Source organism: Chiloscyllium plagiosum, chromosome 6 (assembly GCF_004010195.1).
Source record: "Chiloscyllium plagiosum isolate BGI_BamShark_2017 chromosome 6, ASM401019v2, whole genome shotgun sequence".
Taxonomy (NCBI): Eukaryota; Metazoa; Chordata; class Chondrichthyes; order Orectolobiformes; family Hemiscylliidae; genus Chiloscyllium; species Chiloscyllium plagiosum.
The window spans coordinates 85,360,215-85,373,943 of record NC_057715.1 but is presented as its reverse complement, the minus strand read 5'-3'; the positions used below and the strand labels follow the sequence as shown (position 1 = coordinate 85,373,943).

General features: G+C 40.4%; 1 protein-coding gene across 7 annotated transcripts in view; it reads left to right on the top strand.

The window, feature by feature from the left end:
- Positions 1 to 13,729, top strand: part of LOC122550789 (heat shock protein 105 kDa-like) — a 91,690-nt gene that overhangs the window by 54,792 nt on the left and 23,169 nt on the right. For 6 of the 7 annotated variants that reach the window (XM_043692046.1, XM_043692048.1, XM_043692050.1 and 3 more), the window contains 3 exons: positions 4,402 to 4,601; positions 4,908 to 4,916; positions 11,499 to 11,636. In XM_043692046.1, the coding sequence (XP_043547981.1) occupies positions 4,402 to 4,601; positions 4,908 to 4,916; positions 11,499 to 11,636 (347 nt within the window). The remainder of the gene's footprint in view (positions 1 to 4,401; positions 4,602 to 4,907; positions 4,917 to 11,498; positions 11,637 to 13,729) is intronic. The other variant, XM_043692047.1, reaches the window with a different exon arrangement.

Here is a 13,729-nt window from a genome sequence, read left to right as displayed (position 1 = left end):
CTGACGAGGGAGTCGCGGAGGGAGTGGTCTCTACGGACAGCTGATAGGGGAGGGGAGGGAAATATATCCTTGGTGCTGGGGTCTGTTTGGAGGTGGCGGAAGTGACGGCGGATGATGCGCTGTACATGGAGATTGGTGGGGTGGTAGGTGGGGACCAGTGGGGTTCTGTCCTGGTGGCGGTTGGAGGGGCGGGGCTCAAGGGCGGAGGAGCGGGAAGTGGAGGAGATGCGGTGGAGGGCATCGTCGATCACGTCGGGGGGGAAATTGCGGTCCTTGAAGAAGGAGGCCGTCTGTGTTGTGCGTATTTTGAACTGGTCCTCCAGATCACCTGTAGTGTGACATGAACCAAAGGTCCTGGTTGAAGCCATTCCCATGAGTACTGAACTTTGCTATCAGCTTCTGCTCAGTCACTCTGCATTGTTGCTTGTCTTGAAGTCTACCATGGAGGATGGTCACCTGAAGGTCCAAGGCCGAATGTCTGGACCGCTGAAGTGTTCCCTGACTGGGAGGGAACAGTTTTGCTTGGTGGCTGTTGCGCAGTGTCCATTAATCCGTTGTCGTAGCATCTGCTCAGTCTCGCCAATGTACTATGCCTCAGAGCATCCTTGCCGAGTCACACGAGTACTCAATACGTACATGGTGGTGGGAGGTGTCGCCACGTGTAATGGTGTTATCGTGTCGAGACTTTGACACGTCTTGCAGCTGCCACAACAGGGTTGTACAGAGTTGTCGTCTTGAAGGCTAGGCAGTTTGCTGATCTGTTTCAGGTTTGGTGGTTGTTTCAAGGCGAGGAGTGGAGGCGTAGGGAAGGTCTCTGTGAGGTGCTTATCCTCATTGATAATGCGTTGAAGACTGTGAAGAACATGGCGTAGGCATTTGGTTCCCGGGAAGTACTGGACAATGAAGGGTACCCTATCTGTTGCAGCCTGTGTCTCTCCTGAGGCGATCATTACGGTTTCTCACTGTAGCATGAGTTGAGCATCCTACCCTATTCTTTTGACGGCATCCTTGAGCTCTTTCAAGTGTCTGTCACATTCCTCCTCGTCTTAACAGATCCAGTGTATGCAAAGGGCTTGTCCATAGTGGATGGCTATTTTAATATGTTTCGGGTGAAAGCTAGAGAAATGTAACATCATGAGGTTATCTATGGGTTTGCAGTATGGTGAGGTGCTCATCCTTGATGGAGACGCTTGTGTCCGAGAATGTGACAGATACTAAAGTGTAGTCCATCGTAAGTCTGATGGTGGGATGAAACTTGTTGATATCACTGTGTAGTTATTTCTGTGACTCCACGCCATGGATCCAGAGGAAGAAAATGTCTTCAATATATCTGGTGTGTATAGTGTTGGTTGGAGGCCCTGTGCAGAAAAGGGGTCTTGTTCGAACTTGTCATTGAAAATGTTGGCATATTGGGGTGCAAATTTGTTCGTCATGGCCGTTCTGTGTGTCTGGATGAAGAACTGGTTGTGAAAGGTAGAAACGTTGTGATAAGAGGATGAAGCGGATGAGTTGTAACGTGGTGCTCGGAGGTTCACAGTTATTAGTATTGAGTACTGAGGCTGTTGCCCTGATGCTGTCATCATGGGGGATGCTGGTGTAGAGTGCTGACACGTCCATTGTGACTTAAGTCCTGCATTCTCATAAAGACAGATACAGAATATCTATTCAACATCTATGCCATTTTCTCACTGTTAATCTATCCTGTCTCTGCCTCCTTATATAATTGTATTCCTGGTAAAATTCACTATCTTTCAGTTTTTTAAAATCTATTTTAATTAACTTTTTGTTCACCCTTTGCTCAAAAAGTTCTAAAACTCTCTCCCAACCTTCCAATTATTGTTATTTTTCACACCATTACAAGTCTTTTTTTCAATGTAAAAGTCACAGTTGGAACTTACTTTCTTGGTTTTGTTTTTAATGAAATGCAATTTTGTTGAAAACTTTATTTATTTTAAGTAATTCCTACTGTGTATTTAAAGACAAACCTCTTAGTCTATTTACCTAATCAAATTTTAGCTGGTTTTCGCCTCAGCTCATTTGTTATGATTGCTTATTTGTCTCAAGTATGTCTCTTTCAAGCTTAATCTAGGATTGCATTGTATTATCGTTGCTTGGTTTTTCCAGATGATCTTATACTGTGAAATTGCTAATTAACCCTGCCTTTAGCACAATACTAGATCTAAAATAGCTTTGTCTATAGTTAGTTCCATAGGATATTGTTCTGGGAAACTATCACAAAGCAATTCTATCAACTCACCTTCTAGACTACCATGCCAGTTTGATTCCTCAGTTTATCCTCAGGAATAAAGTCCCACCACCATTATAGCATTCCTTTGTTAACAGGTTGAATTATTTCTTGCTTAATACTCTGTCCAGTGGGATAACATTTTTTTAGTCAAAGTCCCATTAGATTTAAGATAATAAGTGTAAATCTGCTTATTCAAAAAGACAGCAGGAAATTGCAGTGCTGTCTTTGGGAAAATGTTAACATCTGTCATTGGGAAAATGTTAAAAGGTATTCTTCAGGAAGTTGTAGATTTTTTTTGATCAAACATATTCAGATATGTTGTACCATAGCTCTGAAGTAGGTGAGACTTCTGGCTCTGGGGTAAAGGTGCAAAATAATGTGTGCTGTGGGCGAAGGGGAACCATTTAGATTTCAAGAAGACATTTGATAAATTGCTGCGTACAAGATTATTGTGGAAAGTAAAAGTACATGCTGTAAAATGTTTCATATTGGCATCGATAGAAGATGATCATCTTGTTTAAGGAAGGAGGTCAGGAATGGGCAGAATGTTTTGAGGAATTTTGGAAAAGCTGGATTTGTCTGCTGGAGTGTAGAAAAATAAAAAGTGATCGATTTTAAAAAAACATAAGATCCTGAGGGGCCTTCACAGTATAGATGTGGAGAGAATAGTTTCTGAAATGGGAGAATCTAAAACTGAGGGTCACTATTTTAAAGTAAGTATAACCAACTTAAAACAGAGATGAGGCAAATTTTTCTTTAGAGTGTCGTGAGTCCTTGGAATGCTGTTCCTGAAAAGGCATTTGCTATAGAATCTTTGAATAATCATTGTAGCAGAGGTGGGTACATTCTTGGTAAGAAAGGGGATGTAATGTTGTCGGGAAGAAGGGAAAGCAGGTTTGAGGTTACAATCGGATCATCCATGACTTATTAAAAGAACTGATCGTTGACTTCATGAAGAAAGGAGGAGAACGCACCCCCCATCTACATCAATGGAATGGGGGTTGAGAGCGTCAAGTTCCTAGGAGTTATGAGAACCATCAATCTGTCCTGGACTTCTCATGTAGATGCTACGGTCAAGAGGGCACAACCACAGCCCCTTCTTCCTCAAGCATCTTAGGAAATTTGGCATGTCCATAAGGCCCCTCACCAACTTTTACAGATGCACCATAGAAAGTATATTTTGTGGGGGCATAACGGTCTCAAATGGCAACTGCTCGGCTTATGACCGTAAGAAACTGTAGAATGTTGTGTCCACAGCCCAGATCACCTTGGAAGCCACCCTTCTATCCATGGACTCCATTTACACTTCACTGTGCCGCAGAAAAGCTGCCAACATTTTTAAAAACCCCTCCCACCCCAGTAATGCTCTCCTGCCACCTCTTATGTCAGGTGGAAGATACAGAAGCTTGAACACACAAACTAACAGGGTTAAGAAAGCTTTTTCCCTGCCATTATTAGACTAATGAGTGGACACTGTAACTTCAAATAATGCTGATCTTGCTTTGCGCACCTTCTGAGCAGTGTAACCTGTATGCCTCACTTTGTCTAAGCACTGTGAACTGTATGTCTTTGCTTGCTATAATCTCCCTGTACTGCTTGCAAAACAAAGCTTTTCATTGTATTTAAGGTACATGTGATTACAGTAAATAAAAGCAAATCAAAATAGTGGAGTAGGTTTGTGGAATGTTTTGCTTTGCCTCCTTGTTCTGTTAGTAGAAAACATCCATCAGCATTTTCTGACCCTTACTGATTCCAGTTCATGATCTTCTCCACCCACATCATTTCTTACCACTGTCATTTTTGGCAGTTGTTACTTGATTGACTCATTGATGTTGGTTTGACTTTGTCATTATGCACTTTTAAAAAATGCATTAATCAAACTGTAACCAGTTAACATTCTTTTCAAGAAATAGATTTTATAAGCAATATTTTGTTTTTTTAAAAATTGATGTGCAAATGGTTGAAAACATATATATATGATAAGGGTGTGGTGATGTACTTTCTTTTCTCCAGTTGCACCAATGCAGAAATTTTACCTAAAGGTGCTGTAAAAGGTTTTCACAATTGATGCGGATCTTGTGGATGTACAGAACTTTCCATGCTTGTCTTGTATCTTTTCCTATTTAATTTTTAAACCGCTTATTTGGTTGTAGGGCAGTTCATCATCTGGGATGTTCTACCACAAACAAATGGTGAAAAGTCCAAAGTGAAGGTAAACATCTGTGTCAACATACATGGCATCTTCAGTCTTTCAACAGCATCTATGACTGAGAAGGTAAAAGTTGAAGAGAATGAGGCTGCTATGGAAACAGAGTCAGGTCCTTATACACCTGACACAGTTGACAACATTGAGGTAAGTCCTTTGGAATAATGCCACAAGTATTAAATATTCTGAACAAGTAATTAATTATAGTAGGTATTTTATCAAACATTATTAGAGTAATGTGGTTTGTAGATAATGCTGAATACTTGTGTGTCCTGAAATCTAAAATTAAGGTAGAATGTTTGTTGATTTCCTATTTTCATACGTTTCTTATTTTTGGAGTAATTTTGCAACTGCTGTTAAGAAATCCCTTACTATACAGATGAAACAATCATTTTTTACAAACGTTTTATTAATATATGATTGATTTTCTACCCATTCCTAATTGCACTTTAGAACGTCAAGGTAACCTACTTTTTTGAACTGGTTTAGTTGATCCACTGCTGGTGCACACACTGCTATTAAGAAAAGAGTTCCCAGATTCTGGCCCAGCAACAGTGAAGACACAGCAATATTGCTTCAAATCATGATATGTGTAACTTGGAGGGAAACTTTCAGCATGCTGCAGTATTTCATATATAAGCTGCACACTGCTGCCACTGTGCATCAGTGATGGAGGGAATGATTACATTTAAGCTGTTTGACCGGATGCCAATTAAGTGGACTGTAATCTCGAGTGTTTTTGGAGCTCTGCTTATCCAGGCAAGTGGAGACAATTCTCACAATTCTGATTTATGCTTTATAATTGCTAGGGAGACTCTGTATAGATAGGCTTGAACTATTCATGAAATTCCAGTGTCTGACCTGTTCTGTTAGCCTAAGTATTTAGACAGCTTGAACATCTTGCCTATGAGCTCAGATAGCTCTGAAACACAAGTCTTCAGTACTATTGCCAGGGAGTTGACAAGGCCTGCAGCCTTTGTTCCATTAGTGCCTTCTGCTATTTCTTGATTAGCATATGGAATTATTCAATTTGATTGAAGATTGGCATCTGTGATATTGGAGACTTTGAGAAGGGCTGAGATAGGCTTTCTACTTAGCACTCCTGCTGAAAATACTGGAGTCTTCTCCTTTCTGCTTAGATTAGATTAGATTACTTTACAGTGTGGAAACAGGCCCTTCGGCCCAACAAGTCCACACCGACCCGCCGAAGCGCAAACCACCCATACTCCTACATTTACCCCTTACCTAACACTACGGACAATTTAACATGGCCAATTCACCTAACCTGCACATCTTTGGACTGTGGGAGGAAACCGGAGCACCCGGAGGAAACCCACGCAGACACGGGGAGAATGTGCAAACTCCACACAGTCAATTGCCTGAGGCGGGAATTGAACCCGGGTCTCTGGCGCTGCGAGGCAGCAGTGCTAACCACTGTGCCACCGTGCCGCCCACACTTCTGCTGATGTGCTATTTCCTCCATCTTTGAATGTGTGAATATTTGAAGAACTATAACTTCCAGTTATCTGTTTAATTGTTCCTCTGTACGACTGGATGTAGCAGGACTGTGAAGTTTTGAGCTGGTCTGTTAGGTGCAGGCTGTTTCTGATGTTTGATTTGCAAGTGTCCCAGTATAGTAGTTTCATCAGGTTAACACTTCTTCTTTTGAAATATGGTGCTCTTCCTGGCATGCTGTCCTCTTTACCTTGAATGAGTATTGATTCTTTGGCTTGATGGTAATGATAGAGTAGGGATATGCCAGGAGCTGAAGTTACAGATGGCTGTTGAAAACAGTTCTGGTGTTGTTAATAGCTCATAATACCTCACCCCAGTTTTGCTTTTGTCACTGTTCTGAACCTACCACATTTTGCATCATATTACCTCACATGATGCTTGGTATCCTTTGTGTGAAGACATGACTTTATCTTCACAAGACTATTGTCACCCCTGATCACACACTCGTGGACAGATGCCTTTACGTAATGACATGTTTTTCCTCTTAATAGTCCCCTCACCACCTGCTGAATATCCAGTGTGACAGAAATCTCTGCAGGCCTCTGTCTGTAGAGGTGTTAGTGAGCCACTTGCAGTGATGAACATTGAAATATCGCACTTAGAGTACATTGTGTGCCTTTTCCGTGCACTTTGCCTCCTCCATGTATTTTAGTTAGCAGGAGGTTTTCTTATCCATCTGTGGCTTGATGTCGTGAGATATGTAGGAACCTAGGCAATTTCATCCTGACTGTATACTATTGTGCTGCCATCTCTGATGGTCTGTCATGCAGTTGGGACAGGAAATACTTATGGTGATGGTAATATCTGAGACATTACCTATAAGGAATAGTTTAGTGAGCATTACTATATTAGGCTGTTGCATGGCTAGTCTATGAAACAGCTCTTCCAGTGTTAATAAGGAAGAGTTTGTAAGGTTAACAGGGCTGGATGTGCCGTTGTAGTTTCCAATGTCTTGATGTCTGTCTGGTTTTGTTCGTTTTTGTCATTCCTATGGCAGTTTGACACAACTTGAGTGGTTTACTAAACTGAGAGGGCAAGAGTGAAGTGACTACTGCATTGCCATAGATCTAGAGTCAATAAAGTTTGGGATTGGAAGGATGAAGGGTTATGCCCAAAATGTCAACTGTCTTGCTCCTCGGATGCTGCCTGACCTGCTGTGCTATTTTCAGTGCCACACTTTATCGAATCTGACTCTCCAGCATCTGCAGTCCTCACCATTCCTAGTTGATGTAGATCTAGACTCACATGTAGGTAAACCAGTTATGATTCACAGATTGCCTTCCCTAAGAAAATTAGTGAACCAGTGATGATTCAACAGTGAACCAGTGATGGAAATTTGGTTTTTTTAGCAGCACAACTGAGACTAGCTCTCAATTCCAGATTTTTATTAGTCATTTAAATTTATAAATGAATTTGAGTTTGTTTCACCAGCTATAATGGCAAACCTTGAACCCATGACCTCAGGGTTTTGGTCTGAGCCTCTGAGTGTTTAAATGACATTATCACAACACTGCCATTTCCCCATAAATTACTTGTGATCCTAGTTATATGGATCGTAAACCAGTTCCGGGCTAAAAGTTCCAGAATGTTTAATTTGACCACAATCAACTAAAATTATAAACTGTAGAGTGAGTGAATATGAAGGTCTCTACTGCTGGCTATCTACAAGAATGGTCCAGGTATGGCTATGTTTTCACAAGTCTCTTTAAAAATTATCAGGTTTATCACAGCAAGTACAAAATAAGAATACTCCACATAGGGACTCCTGCTTGCATCTTTTGGCTGACTGGGTTAATGAATCCTGGTCAGTTGTTTTGATGGAAGTTCTCCTGTTGTTTTGCTACACACCTCACTGCTAAAAAAGTCATGACTTACTAGCCCATGCTCACCACTAGCCAGCAGTATGATCAATAACCACCTTGACCCCTAGTTAGCTTTCTCATGCATGCACAGCACATGATCAATCTTAAATTGATGACTCAATATCCAATAAATGATTTGTTTAATTAAGGGTGATAATTTTCTAGATGATATCACTTTCTATTATTTAGCGATTGGTTCACTAAGATGTCAATCATTGACAAGAACTCAGGGTGGAATCTTATAGCGATCTGAGCAATGTAAGCCAGGGTGAGATTTGTGGCAGAATCAAACGAGATATCTGGTGAGGTCTGTCTCAATGTTGGGATCATCTCGCGCTCTCTTTAATGACTTCAGTGAGCAACCTGGCAAGTTTCTCACTCGGGAACAGTAAGTTGCAATTAAGGGGATTATAGTCTGTTAAATACCTTAATGGCCCAACTTGCCTCATTAATGTTCAGCTTACCATCATACTGAATGCACCAATCAAGCTAGATACCAAGAAATCTCAGCATGGATGCAGCACTAGTGAATTCACCTCATTGTTGTTCTGAAGGACCTCCATGGACAATGGCATCAACATCTTAGGCATGCTCCATGGGCACCAGCCACTGCATCCTATGTCCAAACACATTGGCATCTGGTATGTTCCAGTCTCTAAGAGCCCTCATGGCCCATCTGCAATCTACTTACGTGACACTTCTGTACTTCAATGTTGCATCGACAATTATCATAGTAGTACTGCAGCAAGGATACCTTGCACTCTAGAACATGCACCCAGCTCATGGACTGGATCATGCTGCATCTTGAGTCTATTTACTTCTTAAAGCAATCAATAGTTCTGATCTTACTTAGATGCTCACTGTATGATTGCCTTCCATTGCCTTTTTACGCTTTACTTCCTCAGCCACAGTACCAGCAAGAATTATGGGAGATCTCATTGGGTGGTAGGTGAGAGGTTGCCCAAGGAAGTGAGCAGGCATGGTCAGAGGGCATACAGGGGTGGTGGTGTTGGGCGGTGTTGAGATTGGGCTGGCTGAAAGCAAGTGAGGGAAAATGTTGCAAGCCGTAGTGAGAGGGGTGGAGCATGGACCTTGGTGGGAGATGGATGCAATGACAGAGATAGAGGTGAGGTGGCATTTAGCTTGTGGAGTTCGAAAAGGATATTGATGTTCTTCCTACATTGCAGTTCATTCTACAGGCAGCTGATTCTGTTCTAACCTGTGGTCACCTTGGCCCAGACTGACATAATCTGGTGTTGTGGTTTCCACTATTGATCCTTGGAAAAGAGTTTTGCGTTTGCACCACCTCATCCAACTCCCATGCCCACTAAGTGAAGCAATAATTTCCCCCATCTGCCATGTCTGAAATTGTCAGAAAAGTGCACCTTCGGACTGAGTGTGCTAGTTTGGGTGCACAATGAGCTTTTAAAGATGGCTGGAGCGAAAGAGATGTTGGCCTTTTGGCAGATACCCTGATAGTGGTGAGTTGATCTGTGAATGGTGCATGTTAAGATGAGGTAGAAGTTGATGTGAGAGATGCTGATGGGGCATGGTTGGTAATTCGTGGTACAAGTTTGGTTAGAGAAGGTGAGAAACCCACTGGGTCTCAGTGAAAATTCCCCCCAAAAAAGCGATGCAACCTACCAACCTACACTTGACCAAAAAGAATTGTAAGATTTAGTCCATACTTGTCATTATAGCTTTTCCCTGTTAGCTTACTGACTCTATAGGTCTCTATTCAGATAACGAGGCACCACCAAAGTTCTTTAATATCTGTTTAGAATAGATGTAATATCACATTCAAATGATTAATATTGTCCCACATATTTAGTTGTTAGTTATGAAGATTGTAATTATCTTTTAGTTTAAACAGCTTTTTGTTCATGTGTAACTTCAAAATAACTGCTGCTGCCTGCAAAGGTCGGCTAGAATATGTATCATATCACCAAAAATTAAGCCTTTGGTTATTACACATTTTGGAAGAAAACTTTGGATGTAGAACTGTGTCTCAAAACTAAAGCTGTTTCATTTTAGAAGAATTTTTGTAAACATGTGTCTTGCCATCCTGGGACGACAGTGGAGTTGTGGGATTGTCACTGGACTAGTACTAGCTAATGCTTTGTGAACATTGGTTTAAATCTCATTTTTGCACAAGTTGAAGAAGCTATGCAGCCCAGATTTTTGCCTTTCATTCTGAGTTGCAGCGGTCCCCAAAGTATGCCTTCTAGGCCAAAGCTACTCAAGAATCCTCATTGAGGCTACCTGTAATTTCCCACACTGAAAGTCAGTAGTCTTTCACTCACCATGCTACAGCTACTGGAGCTATATTGAGGGAGAGTACTAGAGCAAAGGACATAGCTTCATAGAGATGTACAGCAAGAAAATGTCCAACTCATCAATACCGACCAAATATCCCAACCTAATTTAGTCCCACTCACTGGCACCTGGCCATATCCTTCCAAACCCTTCCTATTCATATACCCATCAGATGCCTTTCAAATGTTGCAATTTTACTAGCCTCCACAACTTCCACTGGCAGTTCATTCCATGCACATACCACCCTCTGCATGAAAAAAGTTGCCCCTTAGGTCTCTTCTACATCTTTCCCCTCTCACCCTAAACCTCTGCCCTCTACTTCTGGACTCACCACCTTAGGGAAAATACCTTGTCTATTTATCTTATCCATGCATGTTAGGTAAATAAAAGAATTTCTAAGGTGTTTCATTTCAGTGAGAATGTACGACATCTATACCAATCTTTACTGAACTCAAATATTGTACTTGCTGTGGTTTAAGTAATAAGTCACTTCCTTAGCACTTGGTTTATGGTCTTCTGTTGGTAACTTGCTCCTCCTCCTCCTCCTCATAGTAGCCTGTTCTGTCCAGCATGGCGTCTAATCATTTCATTCTCCAAGTCATGCCGTAGTCCACAAGGAAGATTGTCTGCAATAACTACCGGAGAAGGCCATTTGGCACTTCAGGGCTGTTCCATTCAGTAAGATTTTTACTGGCTCTGCTCTTAACTCCACTTTACCTACCTGTCCCCTATAACCCTTAATTCTTGATTAAAAACCTGTCCAACTCATTATTGAATACATCTGATTTTTATTTTCAGCCTCCAAATCTTTGTGGAAGAGAATTAAGACGATCAGTACTGAGAAAAGAAGTTCCTCCTGTTCTCTGTTTTAAATGGAAGACCCTTTTATTTTTAAACTGTTCTCCCTAATCCTAGATTCGCCCACGGTTGAGGACACCTTGCCAGCATCTACCCTGTCAAGTCATCATAGAACTTTCAGGAAGTGATTCTACTGAAACATTCATTTAAACTCCAATGAGGCTTCAAACATTACCTTTGTCAATCTTCTTTCAACTTCCTCCATATACTGTATAAACACTTGCAGAAGCGACATAATAGCCAGAGGAATCAAACAATAACTAACCTAAAAGTAATTCATGATCCTTTTAAGTAATGCTGGTGGTTTAAACAAGCACTGTAAGTCTATTTTGTTGAGTATGTCTTCAGTTGTGTATCATTAAGAGATGATATTTGCTACAGGACTGAACACCAAAATGTCACTGATATTTGCTTCATTAAATAAGCGTGGTATATATAGTTTGGCCTAGATCATTCTGCACCTTTGTTTTCCCTGTGTTTCATTTCATTTCAGAACAAAACTCAGATAGACATTGATACGACTGAAATTCAGCCACAAGTACAATTAGACCATCGAGATTCACCACAATCTCCTTCCCCTGAAATGGAGCAAGAAGAAAATCAAGCCGTAAATGCTGAAACAAACTGCAAAGTAAATGATCAATATTATACTTATTCATCAATGTCATTACAGAATACTGTTGCGTTCATATATTAATTTCACTAACCGTTCAAATAGTTTAAGCTTAGTTTATCTATAATATTTAGTTCTTCGTGCATTTGCACCTTTTATCTGTGATCTATGGCTTCTAATTTGTCAACATGTAATTTCCAGTATATTTGGGATAATTCTGGTTCTTGTGTATATTTTTATATATGCAAATGAAAAATGATTATAATAGCGAAACATCATAGTCCGAAATGCAGTCTGGCATTGTATTACAAAGCCATTTGGCATAATCTACTTTTATTTTCATCATCTTTCTAACTGCTAAGAAGTAGCTTATATTAATATGTGTTTTTCTTTGTCTTTAAAATTCCAAAATACTTCATAGCATGTGGGTTAACATAAATTGGGATCTTGAGGTATTATAGTCATGTCAGCTATAAAACAGTTTAGAGAGATTGATTAGGAACCAAAATAAAGATCTGTTGATAGAATGCCTGACTTAGGCACTGAATGACTACTTTGGATTGGTGTTTACTAAAGAAGATAACCTTTCCAAAGCTATAGTGGACAAGGTTGTTGCCGAACTATTGGATGAGGAAAAATAAAAAATAGGGACTAGAAAAACTGGGAATACTTAAACTGGATGAAGTCATCGTCATAACAGCATCTCCTAGGTTTCTAAGGGAAGTAAGGTTTGAGTTTGAAGAGACACTGGCCTGTCTTTCATAGAGTCAGGATCTCTCTGGTCTTTTTGCTGTGGCATTATTCATGAGGGTGCTCAGGCTCCATGTGCCAAAGGTAACTGATTTCAACTTTTTCATCTTTACCAAGACCAACTCAAATGAATTTAAACACAAATTCCATGATGACCACCACTATTTCATTTTACTGTGCCAAAGTCATACAAACTAATCACTCTTGGTGACTTCAGTGCAAGATTTGGTGCATACCTCCAGGTATGGGAAATGGTTAATCAGAAAAACCCAATTTGCAAAACAAATAGTCTCCTCTTGCCAAAATTGTATGCTAAGAACAAGCTATTAATTACAATAAGATTAATTGCAACAAGGTGTTTTTGATGCAAACCTTTTCTGATTATCTGATCAACCAATTGTCAGTAAGCAGAGGGAAAAGTAGAACGTGCATAAACTGTGATGACTGCTGAACTGACCACTGTCTTAGATTTTAGTGTTTCACTTTTATCTGTGTGTCAAGCTGATGGGGGCATGAAGTTTAGAAGTATCTCAAGGTCCAAACAGGCAGTCATGAAGGAATTTCTCTCAGAAAATAGAGTTGTTTGTCTCCTTTGAAAGTAGACACTCACTTTATTGAGGATGGCTGGGTAATCTTCTGGGATATAATGTTCTCTACTATTTATTTATACCTCTTGTTAACATCTGAATTAGCTCAATGAATATAAAGAGGTATTCAGAAACACCTGGAGCAAAAAACATTTCTTCCACAGAGTTTACCTTGATGGAAATTCATTTCTATAAAATTATTGATGCTTAGCAAGACATCATTAGGACTGTCCAGTGCATGCTTAGGAATGCAAGACATTTAGCTGAATCAAAAAGCAAAGGAACTTCAGTTATATGCATCCACTAAAATTGGAAACAATTCTACAATGCTGTGAAATCTCTTAAGCTTCAATCTACAAGTTCAGCACAAGTTCTCAGTGCTGATGGGTCAACATTAGTCACGGTGGGAATAAAGGAACTTTAGAAATAGGAGCAAGTACTTTAACCACATCCTCAGTTGGCCTTCATGTATTAATAAAGAAGCAATGAACAAACTACCACAGATTGGCAACAATTGCTCTTTCGATGATCAGTTGTTAGCAATGACAAATGCAATAAAACTCCCATCCAGAACAAAACCCAGGAGCTGATGCATTTGGATAGGTCCAGGAGAAAGGCCAAGAACAGAAAACTGAACATATACCTCCAACATCATCTTTGTAGACCTCACCAAGGTCTTTAACACAGCCAGCCTGTAGGCCCTTTCGAAATATTGCCAGCAGAAAATCCTAATTGTTGTGACAGTTCCATGATGGTATGTTTGAGTATATCCTA